Source organism: Zeus faber, assembly GCF_960531495.2.
Source record: "Zeus faber genome assembly, chromosome: 2".
Lineage (NCBI taxonomy): Eukaryota > Metazoa > Chordata > Actinopteri > Zeiformes > Zeidae > Zeus > Zeus faber.
The window spans coordinates 26,582,769-26,610,226 of record NC_137189.1 but is presented as its reverse complement, the minus strand read 5'-3'; the positions used below and the strand labels follow the sequence as shown (position 1 = coordinate 26,610,226).

The following is a 27,458-nucleotide window of genomic DNA, read 5'->3' as shown; positions in this document are numbered from 1 at the left end:
TTTAGGTTTGATGGTGTAGCAGTGTATAATCCATGAACAAGAAAGTAATTAAGTAGGTTCATGCATTCAATTCATATTTACAAAAGTATTTAAAATAATACTATATGATTATGATTATTGTCTTTATTTTTCGTATTTACATAGTGAACGATTTAAACATTTAAAAAACACAGTTAAAACTATGGAAAATCATATAGACTGTATATATTATTTTATAAAATACAAACAATATACTATATATATTTAAATGTGTGTATTGTAAATTCTAATTTATAGAACAAGTTTACTGTGCTTATCCTAGTGTAGAACAGTTGTAGTTGTGAATATCGGTTACAGTGAACTTTAAGGATTCCAGAGTTTGGGGAACCCTGCCGGACAGGTGCTTAAGATGGTCTTTTTTTTTTTTTGTTTTGTTTTATTTAGTCTCACATTTTAGTGTCACGCCCCTCGTGCGATAAAATATTTTTTACGACACAGATAAGACTATTTCCGCATCAGCATATCTGACGCGGCGTGAGAGCCGCCCGGATATTATACATGCAGCGCGAAGAATCAGACAAACACGGGACTCCAGTGAAATGATCTTTATTCTTTATTTTGTCTTGTGGGAGCGTCTGTCGTCACTTTGTCTCAAACATCTCAAACATCTACACGGTTTCTTAAATACGCAGGAACAGGCAGGAGGGAGGGGGAGTACAGAGAAAACACTGGACATCATGGGGGAGGTGGGGTGGGGGGGCACAACCACAACGCGACCAGGAGAATGACATCTGTCCTTCATCACCATCATCACCAGAGCTGCTCCTTCCATGGAATGTTCTTGAATAGAACTTCTAGAAATTTCACTTTTGTGTCCCCCAACTAGCTTGATATCCCGCTCCCAACTGGCATACTAACACTAGCATACTACTTAGTGTGTATTGTGTCTGGAACCATAGTATGCTTCCATTAGTATGTGAAAACTGACATAGAGGATGCTTCCACCTAGTCTAAACTAAACTCTTGCGGAGTCCTAAACAGTACGTCTGAAACTAGAGTGTGCATCCAATAGGACCAGGATGATGTACTACATCTACCCACGCCGGCGAGCGGATCCCACAATGCATTGTGAGGGCGAGGACACCAGTGAAAGCTTCTCCTCGGGGATACTCCAGTTGGGTTAGCTCATGCTATCTCTGTTAGCGCAATGCAGGGCCGCAGAAGGGATCAGCTAGCCTAGCTCCTGTGAAGTTCGGGGAAACACACCTCCTTCCGGCATCTCAAAGCATAAGTTATTCAAGAGACACATCACTATGTTTACTTTAAAGATTTTAAGTACATTAATTGAAGAGCAAGTACTTAAATACTTTTACTTAAGTAGAAATGTCAGTATGGTAGTTTCATGTACTATGTAGTGCATAGTACGTAGTACACCATTCGGGACGCAGTGAATATTGTACAGATGGGGCTGGACTATATGGAGGAATTTCATCATTGAAATAACCGTACGACTATTTTTACACAATATCGATATGACTGATCAATTGATCAGTACGAATGATCAATTCCAACAGCCGGGGTGACATTATATCAATTTAAAATACAATGTCTCATATTTGGTTGATATTCTATTTCAATGGTAATACAAAGTATGACTCGGACCAAAACCTTTCATTTTCAAATAAAACTCTAAACCTCTGAAATATCAGACCTCATGCTGTGCAGATTCAGCTCGTACCTCTTTACTTATGATCAAGTCATTTCATTATTTCGCCACGATGCGACGAGACCGCGCCGCCGGCAGACCAGAAATGAAAATACGGAACGGAGGAACCTGGAAGTGAACGAGTTCCACCACAGAACAGGCTCACTCCATCGCCAAGGCAACACCTTCCAGCTCCACCTTCAGGCTGCTAAGTGCCACACGGATCCTCCTCGTCTTAAATGTTTTTGAATTATTTTGGAAGCTTTGCCATGCCAGCGTTGAAAAAAGAAAAACAAGCCACGTTTGCGTTAAAACCACAGGCCGAGCTTAAAAGGAAACACCCGAACGAGAAGAGGCCGCACGGTTTGATCTTTTGGGACTTGAAAGCGTTTGACTCGACACGGTAACTGTAATGGTTTTCCACACGGGGGGGCGCTACAGGGAACAGACGTTTCATTTCACACTACTGGAACATGTATATATATAAAAAAAAAAAAAAAATGGAACGAGAGAACACAAAATGTCCAACAGTTCAGCAATAACGTAACGTAGGAAAGATATAAACAACGGACTAAAAGTATTTCACACTTTAACAGACATGCTCTGTGTCGCCGCACTGACGCCATGTTGCCATGTTTCCAAGGGTTAGTTCTTCCACACAAAAAGCATCTTCAGTCTACGGCTAATAACCGCCTAAAAACCGCCTAGAAACCGCCTAGAAACCGCCTAGTAACCTCCTAGTAACCGCCTAGTAACTAGTATCTGTGCCTGGACATCAGTACTGTACAGGTTGTGAATGGAAGAACACGTTGTTTATCCAGGAAAGAGTGAAATGGATTGAAGGGGTTTGAAATAGAACCACTGTACAAAATCGAAACGCAAAAAAATCCACTCAGGCGGATTTGGCGGAACTATTTTTTAAAAACATGACCCAAGAGTTTTTAAAACCCCACGAACGGCAAAAAAATGAACCTTTTTCAAAAGTTCATCGTTTCAAATTCGCCACAGATTCAACTGTGCAATTAACTCAATATTTTAAACTCGAAACAAAATATTTCGATTACTGGGAGTCACCGCGATTGCCGCTTTGCAGCAATCACAATGACGTTCTTCGGCGATCGCGATCGTGCCATTGTACTACAATGGCCGGCGCTAATATCTCAACTCAATACCGGATCAATGATCGGAAAACAAGGCTAAAAGGGTTAAAATGAGGTTAAAAATAATACCAGAGTTTTCCTTTAAGAACCCTGTTTTAGATTGACAACGGCGCTGACAGATGGAACAACCAACAGGACTGTAGGAAGCAGAAGGGGTAATTGGTGATTGGACCGATAACGTCATATGTGTCGTGTGTTTAAATGTACTACATGAGTGAGTGCCCGGGCCATGGATGGGTGGATGGTTGGAAGGAGGTTTGGCGGTTTGGGGGGGATGGGGGCTTCACAAGCCCTGCTTGGCCAGGGCGGCGGTCACGTCCTGGGCCAGCGTGGCAAGCTGGGGCGACTCCAGCATGTTGATGCTGCCGGCGGAGGAGAGGCGCGGCGATGTGCCGCCCACCTCCTCGCCTGGCGACTGGGTCACCACGATCTCAGCGCCGTGGTCCACACGAGCCTTGGCCGTCTCCCGGAACATCAGCTTGTGGCTCTCGATCTGGTCAGGAAGAGAGAGAGAGAGAGGGGGGAGAGGAAGAAGGAGGAAGGAGGGATGGATTCAGTAAGAGTCCTTCTTCGTCTTGGTGGAAGTGAAGTGGAGGGGAGTTGTGGCGTGGATTTGGACGTCCAATCAAGTTTTACTTTCAGGAGACAGCCTAGGATCTATGAGACGGTCTAGGAGCAAGGAGACAGTCCAGGGGACAGTCTAGGGGATAAGAGACAGTTTAAGGGCTAGAAGACAGACTAGGAGACAGTCTAGGAGTTAGGAGACAGTCTGGGAGGTAAGAGGAGTGGAGGAGACCTTCTATGAGACAGTATATCAGCTCGGAATCTAGAACAGCGGTTCTCGAGTGGATTAAAACAAAATCATTTCGAGAAATTGCATCAGATTGGATCCCAGAGACTGATGTGAGAGATCCGATCAAATGGGGTCCGTGGTCTAATGTGGATCAACCTGAAGGTCCTTGATGTGGAACAGGTTGAGAACCACTGTGTTAGAACATAAAGTATAAGCCTTTGTGTGTGTGTGTGCGTGCGTGCGTGTGTGTGTGTTATTCTATGTGCGTTTGTGGCGTTACCATGATGTTCCCGCCTCCCGGCTCGTGGCTGGTGTTGTCCAGGGATCGCACCTTGGCGTGGGCCTTCTCTTTGAAATCCAGCTTCACATTCTCGATGCGCACGTTACCTCCACCTGCAGGATTGCAGCATAGTGAGGAGACCAGAGCACAGAGCAGCGTCATGAAGCAGCACGGAGCTTCATGAAGCAGCACGGAGCTTCATGAAGCAGCACGGAGCTTCATGGAGCGGCACGGAGCTTCATGAAGCAGCACGGAGCTTCATGAAGCAGCACGGAGCTTCCTGAAGCAGCACGGAGCTTCATGGAGCGGCACGGAGCTTCATGAAGCAGCACGGAGCTTCATGGAGCAGCACGGAGCTTCATGGAGCAGCACGGAGCTTCATGGAGCAGCATGTATCTCAAACACGGAAAAGGGGAATACGATGGCAACGTAGCAACATGTGCAAGACACATCCTGGTCCTGAGTTAACGTCAGCTTCAACGTATGGTTTTGGTTTCTTTATCTATGATGTCAACATTAATGGCAATCAAGTAAAGTTATATTGGTGATTCTGCACTCTGTTGTTTAGAGGAGGAAAATGAAAAGTCCATTTGGCTGATATCACAATCCAATTTTCAGCTCCACGACTAATATTGTCATGTTTCTGTGCCACAAAATTCCAGGTCAATATCGTCATTGTATTCCGATCATGAAAGGAAGATGAAGGTGAGCTGTGACTGCCCAGAACAGCTGTCAGTGTTTTAAACATGGCTGCTTCTAAAGCAAAGCTACGATGGCTCTTCGCAGGACAAATAAAGGTCCGGATGTACATGAACGCCTTCCTCACCTGGTCTGTGGTGGATGTTGGACATGGATCCACATTTGGCGGTGACGTGGCTCAGGTCGATCTTGTTGGTCTGGATTTGGACCTGTAAGAGGCGCCGTGGACACATAAGTTCTACTTGAGGTGCAGAAGGGAATCTGGAAATTGAACTGAATTTACACAAAGCTTGGCTGACTGCTGTAATTAGTGGGTAGATAAACAGCAAATAAATCGGCCACTCGATGGCGACAAAAACAAGCTGGTAGAGTGAGCTTGTGTGTATGTGCACGTCGCTCACGTTTCCCCCGCCGGCATGGTGTTGAATCTTGTCCAGGGAGCCGCACTTGGCCTGCACGTGGCTGAAGTCCAGTTTGACGCTCGGGATGAAAACCTGCAAAACACAGGGTTTTAAAAACGTCCAACATGGCCGCCTTGGTACAGGAGTCATCTTGACCCACAGCGTCCACATCCGGAGTCCAACACTGATCTGGCTCTCATGGTGAACGCTGGGGGTACATCTGTTACTCTTTGGTCAACAGAGACCAGTGGAGCTCAACCTGTGGGTTGGGGCCTCCCCCGTGTGCCACAGGACCCTTTAAACATGGCCATGCGAACACTTACTGTACTGTAGGAAATGTTAATAAATAGCTGAAAATTAAATATAGAAATGGATTATGTTCGTGATAAAGTGCTTTTCTGGTAAATTGGTATTTTTTGTCAAAGCTTCTTACTTGACACTTCAAAGAGTAAAACAGCCAAAAACAGGTAAAACAAACCAAACCTTCGTTCTCTGAGTCCTGCCAAGTGACAAGCCACTAATCTGGACCAGAAGCAGAGAATCAAAGCTTTTAAACTTCCAAGACGTCAACTTCCTGTTTACAGTTACGAGCAAGAAATCCCTCCACATTGCCAATTCAGGGTCTCAGATGAACCTGTTTGATGAATACCAATCTTAAAGGATTGTCCATGCAAGCTTATTTAAATATTATGTTCATTGAAAGTGGGTTAGGATGAAGAGCGAACAGTGACAGCAACACATAAAAGAGGAAAGCTAGACAAGGTGCCAATATTAATGAGTGTGTGAGAGAGAGAGAGAGCGAGAGAGAGAAAGAAAGAAAGAGAGGTGAAGAAGTAGTATGTACAGTACATGGCCTCCTCTGGGCGTGTGGTGTGCTTCAGCAAAGTATGCAGTGAGTAGGCAATGTATATATTTTGATTTATTTCTCCCCCGCCATTGATCTGAGAGCAGCTAGTCCTAAAAACACATATATTACAACATAGATTACGCCTGTCCCAGATCTGTCCCAGATCAGAACCTGCAGGTTACATCTAGTGTTTGTACAATTCTAAGAATAAATAGTAAGTTTTAAGTAAATAACAATAAATATTACAGGTAGACTTGGCTGATTCCAGTGCAGGGAGAGGACACAAGGGAAGAGGTCGTGGAGGTAAAAACCACTCAGAGCCTTTCTCATTTAGTGTGTGCTATTTATACCTTACCTTTTACCTTTCTCTGTCTCACTCTCTCTCTCTCGCGCGCGCACACGCGCGCGCACACACACACACACACACATACATACATACATACAGACACAGACACACAGACACACAGACATACATACATACACACACACACACACATACACAGACACAGACACACACACACACACACACACACACACAGTGTGACAGGGGACCTCATGCTCTGTGTCACTGAGCTTCACTTCTCACTCTGCCGGGAGAAACAGTGTCTGAAATTACATGTTGTGATGGGGGGACGCAAATCAACAATACGACACACACACACACACACACACACACACACACACACACACACACACACACACACACACACACACACACACACACACACACACACACACACACACACACACACACACACACACACACACACACACGGATCCTCCTGCCTTGCGGTCGTCAGGTGAACTGCTTCTGAGTTTTGCATCACATAACACGTCGGTTGTGTTTTTCGGGCGGGTTGTCAAGCAAATGGGAGCAAACTGTAACCCGGAGTAAAGTCGGATAAACTGGAATAAACGAAAGTAAACTGGAATAAACCGGAATGAACTCGAGCAACATGGAGGAACCCGGATTAACCTGGAGTCAACTGGAATACCTCCTTCAAAAGGAGCAGTAGCCGCTACACTCTCTCTGGAGCTTCAGCCCTACGACCCAGCGAAGCCCAAGCACAAACCCGACCCAAACTGAATTGACAGCTAACAATTTCAACCCACGGTAATCAAATCAATCTAACGGGCAGAATGGAAGGGTTGCGGGTTGGAAGCCCTGGCCTGTGTCCACTGTGACCCCTGCCTGCGCCTCTGGGGGAAAGGATTGACTGAGTGAGTGAATTTCAACATTTTGAAATCATTGAGAGGAATGAAAAGGTCAAACCAGAGGCTGACCAGAGGGCTGGGGGATGGTGAGGGACGGACAGCGGCAGAACGGCCGGAGCAGAGGAGGAGGAGGAGGAGGAGGAGGTGGAGGAGGGGGGGGGGGGGGGTGGAGGAGGAGGAGAAGGGGCAGACTGACGGAGACAAGGCGCGACAGGGGGGAGGTCGGGGAGGGGTCAGCGGCTGAGGCAGACGGACAGAGGGCGACAGCCGAGAGGCAGAACAGAGGTTTGATGTGTGGATGTTGTTCGGAGATATACAGTGAGAAGAAGTGTGCGTGTGTCGTAAATCTATACTAATTCATCTCACAAACTATATTTTTTTATTATTCATTTATATTGGTTTTAGTACAGGATTAATATTATTACGTACGCAGTGACCAGCAGAGACGGAACAGGCCACTTTGACAGCTCATAAAGACTGTTCCGCTAGGACCTGTTAGGGTGTGGTCTCGTTATGTTGTGACCCCGTTAGGGCGTGGCCGCATTTGGGCGTCACCCAGTTCGATTGTAGCCCCATTGGGGCGTGGTCCCGTCTGACTCTTTTGTCAGGACGAGCTGTGCGCAGACGTGATCTCTTCTTGCACAGACTTTTCTCCCACCATGGTGTCATTTTCTCGCAGCATCGTTCCGTGCAGATGAAGATGAGACACTTGTTTTTCAATTGTTGCGTCAGAGTTCCCTGATTCTGCACATTCTCATAGATACACATGGAATACATTTTTGCAAAGCCCTGTGCAGAAGATCTTCAAAGAAAGCCCCCTTTCACCCTGAACGATTTTCAATCGTTTTAAATCTCAAGCGGCAATAACGTATGGCGGCAACAACAAATGGCATGTTTCATTTTTCTCAGAAACAAGTGACGGAAACCTGGAGAAAGTGCAGATCTGAAACTTCAAACTATACCACATTTGTGTATGTTTATGTATAGTTTATGTGTGTTTGTGTGTTTATGTATGTTTGTGTGTTAATGTGTGTTTATGTATAGTTTATGTATGTTTATGTATAGTTTATGTCTGTTAATGTGTGTTTATGTATGTTTGTGTGTGTTTGTGTGTGTTTATGTATGTGTATGTGTGTTTATGTATTGTTTGTGTGTTTATGTATCGTTTATGTGTGTTTATGTGTGTTTGGGTATGTATATGTATTTAGGTGTATTTATGTGTGTTTATGTGTGTTTATGCATGTTTATGTATGTTTATGTATGTTTAGGAGTGTTTATGAAGAATGAAGAAGAATGTAGAATCTTTAATTGTCACACAGCACACCACACCAAAACACATGCACGCACACACACACACACACACACACACATGCTTTGATGGTGGCCGGTGAAATGGTTCCTCTGCTTTTAACCCATCCTGGCCTGTCCTTCCTCCGGGGGCACAGCCAGGAGCAGTGGGCAGCATACGTGGACGCGCCCGGAGACCTGGTACCGAGTGTCCATCGCTGGTCAGACGATGATGGGTGCATGTTTTTGGTGGGGGTGCAGACTGACGTGAGGTGGAGGAAACCCCATGTGAACACGGGGAGAACATGCAAACTCCACACAGAAAGGCTCCTATTTGGGAGATACCCCACACGGAGCACGGTGCCAACAGCGTCCCAGGCGGGAATCAAACCCAGGACCTTCCTGCTGTGAGGCAGCAGTGCAATGCACTGTGTTTATGTATGTTTATGTATGTTTATGTGTGTTTATGTGTGTTTATGTATGATTATGTGTGTTTATGTATGTTTATGTGTGTTTAGGTGTGTTTATGTGTGTTTATGTATGTTTATGTATGATTATGTGTGTTTATGTATGTTTATGTATGTTTATGTATGATTATGTGTGTTTATGTGTGTTTATGTATGTTTATGTATGATTATGTGTGTTTATGTATGTTTATGTGTGTTTAGGTGTGTTTATGTGTGTTTATGTATGTTTATGTATGATTATGTGTGTTTATGTAAGTTTATGTATGTTTATGTGTGTTTAGGTGTGTTTGTGTGTTTATGTATGTTTATGTGTGTTTAGGTGTGTTTAGGTGTGTTTATGTGTGTTTAGGTGTGTTTAGGTGTGTTTGTGTATGTTTATGTATGATTATGTGTGTTTATGTATGTTTATGTATGTTTAAATGTGTTTATGTGTGTTTGTGTGTTTGTGTATGAAAGTAGAACTGTAATAGAGGTTTTATCATATGAATAGAATGAAAAAACTTGCTGTGTGCAAAACTTTTGTGTTGCCCAAAGGAAAATATAATTTCTGTGTTTTTCTATGTTATGCCAGAAACTCCAACCATCTGGAGATGACCACCAAAGCAACTATTTGTGAATTTTAAAGATATACTTTCCTTTTTTCATTATATTTAGAGAGTAGAGTTTCTTGAATCTGAGAAGATGAGAAATCTAACTAGCTGGTTTTGTGCTGGTGCTTCCATGCATTCTCGGTTAAGACAGTGTATTATTTAGCCGCTAACAGAGCCATGAATGCTCCCGGCCTCCAGGGGGCGTGGTCCAGTTACCTGTCCTCCTTTGGGCTGATGCTTGAGGTTGGAGGTGGAGCCGATCTTAGACTTGATGTTCTTGAGGTCGGGCAGCGGCTGGTTGATGACCTTCAGCTGCTTCTGGGCGGAGGAGGGCGACTTGGGTGGCGTGCGGATCACAGCGATCTTCTTCTCCTGCAGCACGCTGAAGGACTTGGGGGTGTGGCTCCCTGGCGTGCGCGAGCCGGGCGTGCGACACGAGTAGCTGGGGGGCGTGCCGGGCGTGACGGCGGTGGAGCCCGGGGTGGAGGTGCCGCTACGCGCCGAGCGGGAGCGGGAGTCCGAACCTGCAGGGGGGGGAGGAGGAGCAGTTATGGGGAGAAGTCAGGGGAATGGTCAGGGTTGTGGATTTGGGGGGAGTCAGGGGAGGGGTCAAGGAAGGAGTCAGAGGGGAGTCATAGGGGGTCAGGGGCGTAAGGAGTCAGAAGGAGTGAATCAGTGGGGGTGGAAAGGGAGGAGTCAGGCAGTGGGGGAGGAGTCAAGGGAATAGACAATGGAGAAGGTCGTGGAATAGTCAGGAGTCAGTGAGCGGGAGGAGTCGGGGGGAGTCAGGGGGTGACGGAGGAGTCAGGGGAGGGTTAAAGGGAGGAGTCGGGCGGTTGGAGTCAACGGGGCGTCATGACAGAAAGTCGGAATTTTAACTCCATTGTGTGGAACCACATCTCCTTCATCTTGTTTCACAAAACATGAAAATAAAAAGAATAAATAAAATAAAATAAAAATGTAAACTGAAGAGAGCAAGAGAGAAACAGGAAAAAAAAAGAGGGAAAGCAAAAACAGAAGGAGATGAATATGAAGAGAGAGGGGGGGGGGGTCAAGCAAAAAAAAAAAGAGAGAGAAATGAATAACAAGAGAGAGCGAGAGAGAGGGATAAAGGACGGCCCTTCCTCTTAGCCAGAGAGTAAACAGTGGCTCCCTATCAGCTCCACAGATCAACACCAGCCACAACGCTATAAGCCTGTTGCCGGGATACGGGAGCAGCGGCCAATTAAACGGCAGCTGAACATCCCCCCCCCCGCTTCCTGTCTTAGCCCCGCCCCCAAGCAGGTGACCAAACAGGAAGGATCAGGATAAGGTTTGTCGAGCAGACAGACTGAGTAAATAATAAGAAGGATGGAGGGATAGAACAATGAATAAATGGATGAATGGATGAATGATGGATGGATAAATCAATAAATTGAATCAATTAATGGTATCACGTCCCGGGAATCACTATGCGATTGCTAACGCTAGCTAGTGGCGCCACCTGGTGGCGCTGCACGGAGATTACAATGGAAGACTCGAAGAGTTGGATGAGGAAATGTCCAGTTTAACATGAATAACAGTAAATAGGTTTGTCTGTGTGTGTGTATGTAATATATTTGTGTTTTTAAGTGTCATGTATGTACATTTAGACATTTAGTAGACACTTCTGTCCAAAGAGACTTACATGAGAGGCTAGAAACAATCAAAGCATACATCCACCATAGGAGCAACCTTAAATTGAAGTGCATGAGCAGCTTCTAAATTCAACCAGATAGAAGTGCAAAATGCTGTAAGGAATCAAAATAAACATTTTGTTATTAGTTGATTTGTGCGTGTGTGTGTGTGTGTGTGTGTTTAATAGATTTGTGTTTGTAAGCATAATATACAGTATACAGTGCGTGCGTGTGTAATAAATGTGTCTGTGGTGCATGATATATTAGTGTGTGTGCTTATAATATGTTTGTGTTTATATTGCTATACTCGTAAGGACCAGTGTGTGTTTGTGTGTGTATAATATATTATTTGTATTTGTGCATGTAGTATGTGTTTATACTGCTATACTTGTGAGGACCCCTGTGTGCGTTTATGTGTGTGTATAATATATTATTTGTGTGTGCGTGTGTCTGTGTTTATTTGTGTGTGTGTGTGTGCGTGTGTGTGTGTGTGTGATATTGTAAATTAGTGTGCATGTCTGTGTGTGTATTATGTTTTTATATTGCTATGTACTTGTGAGGACCAGTGTGTGCGTGTAGTATATAATAACGTATGCTACCCACTGCTCCTGGCGGCCCCCCCGGAGGAAGGACAAGCCAGGATGGGTCAAATGCAGAGACCTCATTTCACCGGCCACCATCCAAAGCATGTGTGTGTGTGTGTATGCATGTGTTGTAGTGTGGTGTGTTGCGTGACAATTAAAGATTCTTCTTCTTCTTCTTCTTCTTCTATATATATATATATTGTCTACGTAAAATATTATTGTGTGTGTGTATCCTTACATGTTGGCCTGCGGGGGGCGCTGTTGTCCTCCTGCTCTGCAGCAGGAATGTGACGAGTCAGCGACTTGGCTGGCCGCGGCAGCGAGGAGCGCTTTTCTGGACTGCGATAGGTTCTTTCCTGGGGTGTACACACACACACACACACACACACACACACACACACACACACACACACACACACACACACACACACACACACACAGTCATTACTACAGAATAGATTTTAACTAAACCTGCAGTCTGCAGGCTCACCCCTGCTCTACCTCCCTGTATATGCAACCTTCTATTCTCCACCTCACTGTACCTTCTCTACCCGTTTATGTGGTGAAAGGGGGTGGCGGGAGCAGGCGGAGGAGGGGCGAGGCTCGCCAAGCTCCGCCCCCGCCAGCGGGCTGCGCTTGAGGCTGCAGGCGGAGCATGGGCGGGGCGGCAGGAGGTCAGACCCCCGCCGCTGAGCCGCCATCTTTAGCAGCACTGCCCGGGTGGGGCTCTGGGTGGTGCATGCAGGGCGGACGGACGGATGGAGGACAGGTGGATGGAGGGACAGACACAGGTGTGAGAGGGGATGAGAGGAGGGTTAGTGAACATTAATGAGTAAATTAAAGAGTGAATGGAGATGAAACGTGATGTGATTTATTTAACACTGTGACCTCAGACTCCTCAAGGTCATTGAGTCAATGATTACCAGACGTTTTATTCCAAAATTCCAAAATAAGTTAACGACCTTTGGAAAAAATTTGGTGGATAAGTAATATCTTATTTAGAATAAATGTCAAAACACTCTAGGGGGGCTTAAAGCTCAGGTCCTGTACGAACAAAATTACAACTTTTGTTGGACTGAATACTCATTTAAGTCTCTATTTTATCATATATCACAAAATACTGGACGCTGGAAAAGTGCTGGAAGCTTCCAGTAGGAGATTGTTTCTTCCCAGATTTGGCTTTTTAATCTGGATGTACATAGATATATGTAGTACATGGAAATGTGATAAATGAAAGGGCTTGAAAACGAGGGATTGTGTATTATTATTATTATTATTATTATTATTGTTATTGTGTCCAGTGACAGTGTTGGATACTCACAGCTGATCTGTATCTGGACTGGACACAGAGAGGTCGACATGCAGCAAAAAAATGAAAGGGATAATATCGAAAGACAAAACAAAGAGTGACTGGATGCAAAACGAGAGAAAAATGACAAAAATACAAAATGCTTTCCATGCAGGATTCAGCCGGAGACATGCATCATCGTTTCAGGGTGAAATATCGGTTATGTGTGTTAAAACACAGAGTGGAACGATGGTACTTCCTAAAACGATTTAAGGTAACTAAGAACATATAAATAGCACTATTTCATACAGCCACTACAGTGAACCTTAAGAATATGGAGGTATGTTGGATCATATACAAATACACAGGTATAGCTTCAAAAAAGAAAAGAAAAAAAACAACATATGGACAATTATGGATAAAAGTAACAGTACTGATTGTAAGTAATGATTTGTGTGCAAAATGCAGCACTCACAGTGGTTCTCTCCCTGGACTGGTGGGCCACGCTGAGGGGCTGACGGCCGTCCATCGCTGGGAACCAAACACAGGGAGGACAGTTGTAATGACCACATGCAGGCAGCAGGGGGAGACATACAGAAGCAAGCCCAAACATCCAGATATGAGCAGTATAAGCACATACACATAAATACGCACGTATAAACACTCACGCTGCATACACACATAGGACTTACAGACCCCAGACCTCGCAGGCAGACTCTTCATCCCTTCTTACACTTTTAGAATTATTGGGTTCAAATGGAACTAATTTTAGCCGGATGTGAGATAGAACTCACATTACTTACACTGCTAGTTATTACATAGCGGAGAATGAACGAAGCTTTGACAACAGATGTTTGCAGCAGACACCGTAGCTCACAGATCTCCGTCACTCACTCAACCTCCCAGTTTTCGTCATGTGACCCCCATGGTCCGTGTCACACCGACCAATCAGACACCAACAGGAACGCACTGGCATCTCACATTTACAATATCGGTGTTCCAAGCAAAGAAAGCAACTGAAAGCTAGCACCCATCGTCCTTACAGATAAACACTCACAAAAGGAAATTTACCCCTGGAAAACAAACATGACCGTTAAGGTGCAAAAAGAAAATAACAGTATGAATATCAAACCAAGTAGGAGGCTTGAAAGTCTGCACACAAAAGAAGAATCAATAAATGGGAACATTTTTACTTGAAAAAGATGATGTTTGCCAGCTACATTGCACCTGCATGTTCCTCAAAGAGCCGCTGACAGAGAGAGCAAAGGCAGTTCCTAAAATAGTTACTTCAAAAACTTCATCATGGTTGAATTATTTCATTTTAACTCCAAGTGGGTTGGCGTGAATGCTTCAGGAATCACAGATTGGCACAGATGAATTAAGTCAGATTCAGGTTTAGGTTTTATTGAAAATTCCCAGAAAACCACTCAAACATAATTGGTTGCTACAATGGTCAGGTGAAAAGAACATGTTTTTTGTTTTTGTGTCTATATTGGTAACTGTTTGAAAGGCATAATACACATAAGAGACCTCTACTACTTATATTAAAGTCATTAAAAAAGGCTCTGAAAGGGTTCCCGCTCTCTCTATCCACGTTTCTCGGTTGTTCAGTCGGGTCTGGTCACCTGGGGCCTTGCGCTTGGCAGAGCCGTGAAGCCCGGCGGGCCGAGCCTGACGCGGCCCCGCTTTGACCAAGGCCTTTCGACCCGGAGAGCGACTTTGCAGAGCTAAGACCTTGTTCTGGTCGGCTCTCCTCATTCCAACTAAGCGAGAGGGAGAGACAGGGTCACGTGAGAATCCAAGAGTCTATTCAACAGTCACTCAAAAACTGACAGTTTTGCCACCACGCAAATCCTCAACCTTTCTTTTCAATCCATCATATATCATTTTGATCGAGGTTGCTCTGCTGGCCACACCCCGATCATGACGCCGTTGTACTTATTTTTCCACGGATACCAAAGGAAAAATAGGTACAATTAAATCATGATTGTGGTGTGGGCATCAGTGCAAAGTTTTTATTGATAGAGGCCCAGGGCAACAGTTGTTTTCCGCCCCAACATGAATTAACCATCAGTTATTCTCTAAATATACCTTGACATGCACTGGATAATGTTACTATCCTTCTGTGGTATCAAATCTTTGTACAACATTATATTCACAAAAGCTTCCTTTTATTTAAAAGTACTTCAAAAATAATTCCACAGTTGTGTTTTTAGCCTTAACTGGGACTGGAATGAGGTCTGAAAAGGAACCTTTTTTCTTCTTTGTTTCATCCCTCGAGTGGCCGAGGTCTTTGCGGATTATTTTAGAGTCAGAGGTCTCCAAGCGGAGCCGCACTCTACCGGGGGCCCTCTTTTTGGACATGTCTCCGACAGGTTTGCCGGTGCTCTGGGCTGGTGGCAGGGCTTCGATTTGCTCTGTCATGACACTTCTGTCCTCATCTGGGATGGAGACAGGAGGGTACACTCAGTCTCCACGCTCCTAGCTGTAATTCACATTCTCAATAACAAAGACATATACCTTTGGCCCAATTTCATCTTAAAAGCCTTGATGGTGTCTAAGTTCCTTCACTGGGTAAAATTCTGGGCCAGATAATTTTGACATCTTGAAATGACATTACAATTCCAAAAGCGTTATGTGTCAGAGATTTAAGGATCTGGGTACCTTGTGACTCTATCCAGCCACTGTCTGTGTCCAGGACTGAGATGTCCATGGTGGTTTCATCAGTCGCTGCCTGAAGGGATTGACTCAGCGGGTCAGATTCTCCTTCCATCTCTTGACCTCTCGTCTCCCTCGAACACGGCCCACTGTCCTTCCCCTCATCTGTATTGATCGGTTTCGCCTCTTGTTGCTCCTCCATCTTCGTTCCTTCCTTTCCCTTTTCCTCTCCTTTAATCTCCTGTTCCTCCATTCCCACTTTACAGTTTCCAATTACCTTCAAAGATGGCTCTGGAGAGAGCTGGGATCCGTCTGTAGCAGGTTCCCCATCTTCAGTGCATGGTGCGCTGTGACTCCATTCTCCTGCTGCAGATTTCAACTCTACCTTTGTGACCTCAACCTCTTCCCCCCTAACCTCTACCTTCTCTACTTCCTGCTCTTGCTCCTTGGAAAGACACTTCTCATCTTTCTCCCTGGGGAGTACAGATTGTTCAGCTTCCTCCATGACCTCCATCACTTCTTCACAAAACTCCACATCATCCTCATCCTCTGCATCGTCATCGAGCTGTGCCTGAGGAATGACGATGACTGGGGAAGGTGTTCGCAGCATCGGCGAGCCCTTCTCTGCTCTGATCACCTCTGAAAGGCCGTGGGCATATTTCCCATTCGCAGGTTTCTCTGTAATTAACAGCAGGACAGAATTTGGTGGATTTTGTATTGGTGATTGTACCACCTCAAGATTCTTCTCACAGTCTTCATACGTACTCCGTCCTAAAGAACCTGCTGAATCAGAAGGAACATCCGTCTTCTCTAGTTCTGAGCCGGCCTCAATTTTGTGACATTCCTCGACAATCTTTTTCACATCTTCATCAAACCTGGACTGTTTATCATCACTCCCCTCTGTCTCTAAAATCTTCTCTACTTTGGTTTCTGACGTGTCTTCCTTCATAGTTCCCTTTCCAAGTTCTTGAGGCTCAGTTGGGGTGTCAGACGGCGATCTGGGCGTTGTGGGTGTCAGGGGTGTGCCCCGGCTTTCATTCATGTTAAAAGTAAATGAGTTGTCGGGGGGTATGGGCGAGGCCTCCCTGGATGGGTCTTTTTCCACTTCTACCTCAGGAATAGCTTGGATCTTGATGTCCCCGGGCAGGCCACTTTCTAGGCGAAAATCACTCAGACGGTCTTTTGATGAGGTCACAGGGATCCTAAGACGGTCTGGTTTCAAGCCACTGGTCACTGCTCTTTCAAGCAGTATGCCAGACTTTATTGGTGATCCCACTCTACTTATTTGGGATATCTCAGGGAGGGGTTCTTTCCTCCCCAATTCTTGCATTCCAACTTTGGGTTCCTGTTCATTGTCATCTCCAATAGAAGCAAAACCCTGTTGAGGACCATCGCCAGGACTAGGTGGATCAGCAGGGGAGGGCATGGGCCCAGTGTACTCACTGAAAATGCAGTAGCCCAGTTCCTCATGCTGGGTCTCTTCTCCTACCACTTTCGAGGCCTGATCCCCCAAAGGGAGCTTGGCCAGTGAGCTACCCACCAGAGCAGACATGTTAGCAGGTACAGACTTTCGCCTTATCTGGTCCATCCCCCTTTTTTCCAGGGATAGTCTGGGCAAGGACCCTGCCAGATCCAGCATCTCAGAAAGGTCACTTGATTGTTCAAAACAAACATGGTGCTCTGTAGAGGGCAATACAGATCCTTCTGGCCTAGTGGAGATATATTTAGGCAGTTCAGTGAAAGTTGGGCCAATGGACAGAAATGGAGGAGACCTCTCTGCTGGAGGCTGAGCAGTGGATTCATCAAAGCTTCCACTGATTGGGCACAGGGACTCTGAGAGGGTCGTTAACTTTCTGACCCCTGTTGCTTGGTATGACAAGGACCCAACAGCAACATTGAGAGAGAGACTTCTTTGGTCCAATGGCATCTTGCCAACATTTGTTTGTGGTTGACGCTCTGATCTCTGTGTGAGGCTTTCACTTGTCACGTTGCATTTAATTTCACCAAGAGCTAAAGAGCTGACTTCACTTTTTAAATCATCCAGTGTTTTCTCTGGGCAAGACTTGGTGTTAGCCGCTCTGCTGAGTTCATAGTAACTCTGTGGCTGCCGTCGCTCCTCCACAAAACTTTGGGTAGAAGTCTCAAAGTAGGTTTCCATCCCTGGTTGGTCCTTAGATAAAGAATCTAAGCCAGTTCCTTCAGCAAGTTTTTTAGTATCTTGCCTTTGCTCCACTTCGTCGCTCTCTGTCTTTGATGGCATCTCAGGTAAGCTAACCTCAGCACCGCTACTTTGGCTCTCCTCACTCAGGCACTCAGCTGTCAACAACATTTCCTTGCTTTTCATCTCTGAGGTTTCCGATTTGTCCTTTGTGACAAGGTTCAAGTCATGTTCATTCATTGAGGGCTTTTCTTCTGCTGTAGATTTGGCGTCTATCAACGAGCAGCTCGCAGGGCTTGGTTCATGGGGGAGCTCTTTCTCTTTTGTGGAAGCGGAGATTGAAATGGCCAAGACTTCCCCCGCACCTTCAGGTGTTCCTGTGTCAACGACAGGTGCTGCCCCCTGCAGATTCTTCTCTCCCGGCTCCAGTGGCTGAGCTGTGAGTGTGAGGGATACTGAAATTCCCTGTGCTAATTTGCATTAGCATGGCCTGCAGCATCCACACAAGCGAGCCAATACAGTCAAGCCGAATCTATTAGGTGCACGTAGATACAGTCGCCCTCCATGAAGCCAAAACACAGAGCACAGGCTTTTTCTGGCCAGCCCAAAACAGCATGAGGGGTCGCAGATCCTGGGACAGCGTGCAGAGTTGAAATGAAGGAATGGAGTGCATGGTGTTGGATGGATAAAAACATTGAATTCCTATTGCAATGGATTAGTAACCGTTTTATGAATAGCATTATGAAGAAAATTGATTGATATTTAAATATGGGTTATTACAGTGACTATGGCAAACATGTTTTGCCATGCTAACACTAAGAATGAGGAGAAAGCTAATTATCTACATGGATGTGTGTGTGTCCAATGAGTATGCATTGTAATGCACAAACTATGACATTAGTAACAATAGGAAAACAGAGGATGAAATTAGAGCAACAGTGAAATGAAAACAAAATGAAACACAGTACAGTACAAAAAAATAAAAAAACAGCGCTAGATCTACCAAGGACCCAGACCAAGAGTCAGTACAATCACTAAGTCATGTCAAAACACAGACTCCTGACACAAACTTACAAAAAATCATATCAACAACCATCTCGGCAACCAAAGGACCTGAAGCGCCGCTTGACACCTCTGACAGCGACCTTGACATTTGCAATGTAGCTGGCAATACACACACAGTGCAGATATGATCAACTGGTTGATCACGGCAGTAGAAGACACGTCGATGAGGAAAAGCAAATGATTATGCTCTGCATGAGAAAGCTCAACTGGAACACGCTGCAGGGGTGTTTAGCGCAGCAGCAAACAGACCTGGGAGCAACAAAGCTGCAGGGAAACGACCTGGTCACACCAGCATTTGAGACTTGAAAGTTCGATCTATTTCAATGCAATCGTCACAATCTGTGGAAGTTTGGACCCTCAAAGTTTGTTGTGGAGTCAGTGGGGCGGTCAGTCATTATCATATTAGCTGCGTCAAATTCTCCTGTTTGCGATCCAACCTGAGCTGCTGTTACACAAAATTGTGAGTCAAGTTTCCTTAATGTTTGCTTTAGCACCTATCTACCATGCTAACCAGCTGTATAGCTTTAGAAGCCAATCCCTGGTGTGACTGAGGCCTGAGGCTGCTATAGCAAAGCCTGGACAGCATGGCATTATTTACATAGAGAGCAACACCCTTCATTCTCGCCCAGAAACCACTGAAATACCATATCATGCAAGAAGAAGGTGCAGACAGACCTGTGCACGCTTTCATTCATTCATTCATTCACTCATTCATTCATTCATTCATTCATTCAAAGACCCATGGGCTCCCACACACCTCCCTCCTGTGTCGGGCTGCAGGGCTCAGCTTGGTGGCCTCCTCCATTGAGATTGTGTTGGAAGGCCGGAGCCTGGGGCTCAGGCTCCTGGTCTGCCTGCCCTACGTGCATGTCTGCTGACCGCCCAGCGCTCACATCCTCCTCATACCCCTGGAGCTCCTCCTCCTCCACACTGAGAGCCCTGACAACCTCTACCTTCTCCTCTTTGAGAGGGCGGGGCAGGGGGCGGGAGGTGGGGGGGTTGGGGTGCATGGATGAGACATGGAGGACAGACTGGGGTAACACTGGGGTAACCATGGTGGCAACAACAATAACAACAACAACAACAACTTTCATCTCTGATGGGTGTGGAGATGAAATGCTTCGGTTTGGACTGGAGCTCAGATATAAGGTTTACTACGACTTGAATGAGTTTAGATCATCCAACATAGAAATGTAGGGAGTTACAATGGAGTTTGCAGGTTTTTTTTTTTCATTTTAAGCGTAAAAAAAAAGGAAATGACAAGGAAAAAAGCCGAATACCGTCTTCATCGTGTTTAAAAGTAAGCACATTTAGACTAGATGAACCTGTTCCAACTATATGATTAAATTATATTGATTCCCAGGGGAAATTCTGAAATTCAACTATATATGTGTGTACCTGTACTCTTACTCCAACTCCAGCTCAGATTATCCAATGCATAACTTTCCCTTCAAATCCTCTTAACAAAACAAATCCTGTCTATTGAAAGTTAAGAAGCATGCAAATTGTAGAAGAACTAATATTTAATATTTTAGCTAAATGTTCCTGCGTGCTGAGCGTGTCCATGCAGAAAGAGGTTTGTGAGTGCTGCAGTAAAGAGCTGAAAGCTTCCCCACGTCACAGCTATGACCCCCCATGGGTCACGGGAGATGGAGAGGAGGTGATGGTGGACACAGAGGAGGGAGAGAGAGTTTCTGCACTCTTTCCAACTTTTGTGCGTGAAACTACGTCTGGATGGTGCCCTCGTGGAAATAAAACGTCAGATGTCGGAAAAATCACAGGCTCGCTGGCAAACAGCGAAAGAGTCCAGAAGGTCGGCGCTTATGCACGCTGCCGCTGTGACCTGTCCGGTTCGCTGCGCTTAGCGCTCATCTTGCCGGGTCGGAACGCGTGTCCCGCAAGCACGCACTTCCCTCACTGCGGGGAAAAACAAAACCTAAATGACTTGCTGGTCGGACAAATCAGTGGAGCCCCTCCGTTGATTTGCTCGATGCCCAGCAGCTGAGCGGCCCCGGGATGGGAGCCTGCACCGCCTGTCTGCGGCGGCAGCCTGACCACACCCCCTTGGCCACATATATAAAGACCGAAAATGCAGCACTATTAGTCTGTTGAGGGTGTTTAATTCAAAGAAAATTAGTTCACACTCAGTTTTGTTATTTAAATAATAATAGGTATTCTTTTATGGATGCATGCTAATGGTAAACAAACAGGCTTTATAATATCTATCCAGAATGTATAACCAATATTAATGACATTACATTACTATTTACTCTACATACCCTATAAACACATAAAAAGAACTTATCCTGTGCATTGAATCGCATTTTGTATATTCATTTTATTCTATTTTCTATTTTTATAAACCCTTTTTATTTTAGACTCTTATTTTTTGACAACTGACAATTTTTGTTTGTACGCTTTTTATTTTACTTTACTATTTATTCTATTTTAATTAAAAAAAAAAATCGGACTGTTAAGCTGGTTAAGTCGGCGTAGCTGTTCCGACTCGGCCGATCAGCCCGCTGCCGCTGACTGGTCGGAGTCGGCCTGGAGAGTTTCCTTGTGTGTTGTTCGTCTTGCAGTGCGGGCGCGTGGCGCAGGATCCGAGAGCCTGTGGACCAGATCGCGAAACGAACCCAAACGCACACTAAGAACTGTGATTTATCATTGATGTTCCCGTTTGGCCAGCGAGCCTTTTTTGCTTGTTTATTTAATTATAATAAAATCCCCGCCGGTCTCCGTCTCCCTCCCTGAAGCCGTGTCTGTGGACAGAGCTGTCCACATCAACTAACTGGTTTGACCAGATGAAAAGACTTGAAGCAGCGGGAAACGGCTGTAACACCAAGCAACATGCAAAGGGCGGAACAGAAAGACAGGCAGGAAGAGGATGGGCTTAACTCACTGGAGGAGGGGCTTAACTCAAACGTGAGGGGCTGAACGAATCAGGGAAAGGGCTTCACTAATCGGTTAATGGCTGGATTTTCAAGGGGAGGGGCTTAACCTATCCGGGAATGGGTTTAACTCATCTGGGAGGGGCTTAACTCAACTGGGAGGGGCTTAAAGAGTAGCGAGGGGATAAATGATAGAGGGCGGGGTTATCCAATCTGCGAGGGTCTTAACTTGTGAATTAGACTAGAGAATTTCTCAGAGTTTTAAACCTCTTTCCCTTCACTTTTACACTCTCTCCATACTTTACACACTTTTTCCGTGGGTGTTCCGGTGGAGTCGTGTGTGTGTGTATATTTAGGATGTGTGTATGTGTATATTCAATATGTGGGCCTGTGTGTGTGTGTGTGCGCGCGCGCGTGTGCATGTGCGTGTGCTTGTACCTGGTGCCACCGGTCCGACCTGCTCGGCGGATGGAGAGGGGGGAGGGGAGGGAGGCAGGTTGGCGGAGTCGTCCACTGCGGAGGGGGAGACACACACACACACACACACACACACACACGCACATACATACACACACACACACACACACACGCACAGAGGGGAAAACAGAAGGCATGGATGGAAGGAAGGAAGGGATGAAGACAGAGAATTGTGGAGAGCTGACCTCCTGTCCAAAGGCGTTTTGGACAGTGTGTTTGCAGGTGTAGACTGGAAGCCAAAGGTCGAATCAATAGATCCCCCCGGTGATTAGATGGGTTTATCGTTGGGTTTTGGATCATTTGGATCAGCGCTCACCAGTGTTCCCAGCATGCACTGCGGCCTCCCCGTGGAAGCCGTTTTCCCGGTTCTCGGAGGTGTGGGAGTAGCCGTTCTGGCCGTTCTCTCGGCCGTTGGAGGCCCAGTGATCTGAACCGTCTGCCATGTTGCCTGCTGGGACGCTGCTGGGGCGGAGGGGACGCCTGGACGGGGGGGGAACGCCTGGCGAGAGGATGAGGAGGGAAGAGGAGGGAGGGAGAGATGAGGAGATGAAGGGGAAAATCTGAATCAGAATTCAGATTTCTTGCAAAATGCATTAATGGCTATATACAGCAGATAGATAGAGAGACCGATAGAGAGATGTTCATCCATACCGACAGTTTACTGAGCACAACTAGCTACGCTGCTTTATCTAAGACACCGCAGCTGCCTTTCACTTCTTTCAGGTGTGGCGGACCCCGCCACCGAGAATGGAAACAAACGAGCACATGCAGAACACAAATAAACTGAATGGCCGCGTCTTCTAAAGTGCCAGATAAATAAAGTATCATACGTAGGATTTCATAGTAAAATAATCATACGGATTACAACTTTAAAATTGACTCTAGAAAATCGGGGAAATTACATTACAATTTTACAAATTACAATTATCCGGGCTGAAATTTGAAATAATAGTGGATTTAGGGACATAAGGTGGATGAGTATGGAAGTAGTACACATAGATATAGGTAAGTATATATATATATATATATATATATATATATATATATATATATATATATATATATATACATTGGTAATAACTGAAAATAAAAAAATCAAATAAGAAAACAGAATTTAAGCTGAAATCGTCCCAGCAAGCGTTTACCCCTGCAGGGTGCAGTTCTGATGCTGCCCACCAGAGGGCGGAGCGCAACCAGCCGCCTCAAGCAGCCGGTTCTTTGTCTGGAGGTCGCTCGCGGTGACACCGAGGACACGGAGCAGCCGACGGGGTCTGGGTGTGAAGTACTACAACAAGAATATGAATACAACGGCACTAGGACAACGAGAGCACGGAGAATAAGTAATAATGACCAAAACTTGAGTACTTTGGCCGAAACAACCCACCAAACGCAGACGACAAGAAGCAAAATTGCATTTACATAAAATAGGGTTGAACAAATGAGAACCATGACGAGTTGGATTCTGTGATACGTGTCTGTTTTCCAGTAGAAAAACGGAATAAAGTCCGTGTCTTGGTATTTCTCGCTGCAGCCATGAAACAGCAAAAACAAACAGAGCCGGCGTGCGCGCGCGAACACGGCCGGCGTGCGCGGTTCCGCGTGGACGAGAGTGAGCTGCTGTTACCATGGCAACGCGTGCAGATTTCACACTCAACGTTAGGAGTAAAAAAACAAAAGGATGAAAGAAAAACATTATATTTATATGTTAGTGTTATATTATTGTAACATATATATATATATACACACCTCTATCTTTCTGTATGTTTTAATATCCTATCCACACACGCACGCACGCTCCGGTTCCCCTTAACACAGTAATTGCTTCACTCTCTTCCTCAGTGCTCTCTCTCTCTCTCTCTGTCTCTCTCTCTCTCTCTGTCTGTCTGTCTCTCTTCTACACCCTGCAGGGCTGTCTGACTCTTTACAGTGTAGAGAGAGAGAGAGAGAGAGAGAAGGAGACAGAGACCTACTGACACTGAAATACTGTTTTCAAACTGGGTCAGTAGAGTGTTGGAAGTCTTGTCTCGTCCCCAAAGGTTGCTAGGGAGGAATTCTGGACTGTGACAGTTGCTAAGGGTGGATACCGGCGGGTTGATAGTGGTTGCTAGGGAAGATTTTGGAGAGATGACAATGGATGCTCGGGAAGGATACTGGAGAATTGACAGTGGTTGCTCGGGAGGAATACTGGAGAGTTGACAGTGGTTGCTATGGAGGATTCTGGAGAGTTGACAATGGTTGTTAAGGAGGGGTACTGGAGCGTTAACAGTGATTTCTTGGGAGGGATACTGTAGAGTTGACAAGTGGTTGCTATGGAGGACTCTGGAGAGTTGACAGTGGTTGATTAGGAGGGGTAGTGGAGAGTTGACAGTGGTTGTTTAGGAGGGGTAGTGGAGAGCTGACAGTGGTTGCTAGGGAGGACTCTGGAGAGTTGACAGTGGTTGTTTAGGAGGGGTAGTGGAGAGTTGACAGTGGTTGCTAGGGAGGGATACTGGAGAGTTGACAGTGGTCGCGAGGGAGGACTTTGGAGGGTTGACAGTGGTCGCTAGGGAGGATTTTGGAGAGTTGACAGTGGTTGCTAGGGAGGGATACTGTAGAGTTGACAGTGGGTGCTATGGGGAATTCTGGAGAGTTGACAGTGGTTGCTCGGAAGGAATACTGGATAGTTGACAGTGGTTGCTATGGAGGATTCTGGAGAGTTGACAGTGGTTGTTTAGGAGGGGTAGTGGAGAGTTGACAGTGGTTGCTAGGGAGGGATACTGGAGAGTTGACAGTGGTCACGAGGGAGGATTTTGGAGAGTTGACAGTGGTTGCTAGGGAGGGATACTGTAGAGTTGACAGTGGGTGCTATGGGGAATTCTGGAGAGTTGACAGTGGTTGCTAGGGAGGGATACTGGAGAGTTGACAGTGGTCGCGAGGGAGGACTTTGGAGGGTTGACAGTGGTCGCTAGGGAGGATTTTGGAGAGTTGACAGTGGTTGCTAGGGAGGGATACTGTAGAGTTGACAGTGGGTGCTATGGGGAATTCTGGAGAGTTGACAGTGGTTGCTCGGAAGGAATACTGGATAGTTGACAGTGGTTGCTATGGAAGATTCTGGAGAGTTGACAGTGGTTGTTGAGGAGGGGTAGTGGAGACTTGACAGTGGTTGCTAGGGAGGGATACTGGAGAGTTGACAGTGGTCACGAGGGAGGATTTTGGAGAGTTGACAGTGGTTGCTAGGGAGGGATACTGTAGAGTTGACAGTGGGTGCTATGGGGAATTCTGGAGAGTTGACAGTGGTTGCTAGGGAGGGATACTGGAGAGCTGACAGTGGTCGGTAGGGAGGATTTTAGAGAGTTGACAGTGGTTGCTAGGGAGGATTTTGAAGAGGCGACAGCAGGTGGTGTGGGGATACGTTTTTATTGACCGTGACCTCTTTCTGGTCCTCATTACAACCTCACACCCATCAATCACAGACTGGTTGGAGACCAGACAGCTCTTCTCTTCATGTCACTTCAGGTTAAAGTCAGGCTCAGTAGGAAACACATGAGCAACCACCAACCTTAGTTCTGCCACGTCACACTTCTTTACAATGAAATAATCCCACAGCGTCACCACACTGCTGTTTACCACTCAACACGTCACAAACAGGTAGAAGAGTGTATTATTATTATTATTATTATTACAATTATGACCTACTAACAGATTGTGACGCAATACTCACAATAAACCAACTGAATGAAATGAACGAAAAGTCGAAAAATGGAACAAATCTGTTCACTGAGTAAACCCACTGAACCGACTCTCAAAATAAGAGTCAAACCTTTCACCGCCACAAAAAAAGAAGCTGTTTCACACCCATTGGGAATCTACTCAAACGTTTTTTTTAGAGCTTTATATCAACAAATAAAACCATTTCCCAGGTTCCCACCGACACGTCCAGGTTGTCGGTCCTGGCAGCGTTGTGCCCGTAGCCAGGATGAACAGTGCGCTCGTGATTTTTTATCCGCTCCGTACAGAAGGTGAACACGTGGTGGAACGGAGCGTCACGGTGAACCATGCCTTTGTTTCTGTGTCGCCAGACGAGACAGGATTTATTGTTTCAAACATCATTTTAACACTTTTTAAAAGAGTATAATGACGCCTGTCGCTTTTACCATTCCTCAGTCTTAAAAAAAGTGCTTATTGGCATTTTAATATCACCCTACTGAATGATAATTTTCTGGATGGTTTTATATTTTTTTGGAGTGTTTTTAGAATGAGGAAGCAGGATTTTACCTCTCTCAGACAATGGTGGGACTGTGGAAAAGTAGAGATTAAACAACTGTGTCACCAGTACACTCTCAAGACATCAACAGGTCTATGAAGGATCTAGAGACAGATAGTGGAACTGCAGGGTTTATTAGCGTCCACAGGAGATCTTAAACTCCTCAAGTCTAAAAAAGATGCGCTAGTGGACCTACTTGGCACTAAAGTGCCGGGGGGGGGGGGCTGGTCCGGTCACGTTTTCAGTCCGAGAACCTCATGGACAAACCTTCCAAGTTCTTCTTCAGTTTGGAGAAGACGAGAGAACAAAGCAAACTTATCCACACTTTGCACTCTGCCAGTGGACTGGAGCTTAGGGATCCAAGAGAGATACGTGGCGGGGCTGTGCAGTTCTACACTGAGCTGTACAGCAGTGACTATGTGGAGGACAAAGAGTTGTTCAACTCATTCTGCAGCAACCTGCCCCGGGTCTCTGAGGAGACCAGCATGGAGGTGGGGGGCCACTGGCCCCTGAATGAGCTGTATATCCTGCTGCAGAGCTTGGAGGGGGGCAAGGCCCCAGGCATTGATGACTTTTTGGGAAGAACAAAATGAAGATCTTTCAAATGTTTTTAATGAAAGTTTTATTGAAAGGGTTTTACCTCTGAGCTGCAGGAGGGTGTTTAAACCCTTTACCAAAAAAAAAAAGCAACGTAAATAACTGGCGACAGCTATCTCTGCTCTGCACAGACTACAAGCTCCTGTCCAAGGTGCTGGCAAACATAGGACGGTAATGGCAGAGGTCATTCATCAGGTCCAGATGTACTGCGTGCCTGGTAGCTCCATCCTAGACAATATTTCACTGATTGGGGACATTTTGGACATCTCTGGTTCATGGGATTTAGCTACTGGTCTCATTTCCTTGGACCAGCAAAAGCCGTTTGATAGGGTTGAGCATCAATTCTTATTGAAAACTTTGTAAAGTTTGGTCCCAGGTCTCACTGCCAAGATCAAGGTTTTGTATCGGGGCATTGAGAG

At 45.7% G+C, this 27,458-nt stretch overlaps 1 protein-coding gene across 1 annotated transcript; it reads right to left on the bottom strand.

Moving 5' to 3' along the window:
- Window positions 1–2,825: 2,825 nt before the first annotated feature.
- LOC307247681 (uncharacterized protein) lies at window positions 2,826–23,364 on the bottom strand. The gene is made up of 14 exons (XM_080023804.1): window positions 23,345–23,364; window positions 22,516–22,698; window positions 22,161–22,235; window positions 19,589–19,792; window positions 15,615–17,288; window positions 15,293–15,391; window positions 14,576–14,713; window positions 13,426–13,481; window positions 11,901–12,018; window positions 9,640–9,947; window positions 5,018–5,110; window positions 4,744–4,825; window positions 3,918–4,030; window positions 2,826–3,337 (listed from the first exon to the last, which is right to left on the bottom strand). Exons 2-14 carry the CDS (start codon window positions 22,640–22,642, stop codon window positions 3,128–3,130), a joined length of 3,297 nt encoding a protein of 1,098 aa, XP_079879930.1. The 5' UTR covers window positions 22,643–22,698; window positions 23,345–23,364; the 3' UTR covers window positions 2,826–3,127.
- Between the last annotated feature and the right edge of the window lie 4,094 nt (window positions 23,365–27,458).

What these genes read in the sequence shown, in the direction of transcription:
- LOC307247681 (XM_080023804.1), bottom strand. Translation starts at nt 22,642, where the DNA reads ATGGCAGACGGTTCAGATCACTGGGCCTCCAACGGCCGAGAGAACGGC. An exon ending in ACCATGCCGGCGGGGGAAAC is followed by an intron (nt 4,826 to 5,017) that starts GTGAGCGACGTG and finishes CGCCTCTTACAG; the next exon opens with GTCCAAATCCAGACCAACAA. An exon ending in CGGGAGGCGGGAACATCATG is followed by an intron (nt 3,338 to 3,917) that starts GTAACGCCACAA and finishes CTTCCTGACCAG; the next exon opens with ATCGAGAGCCACAAGCTGAT.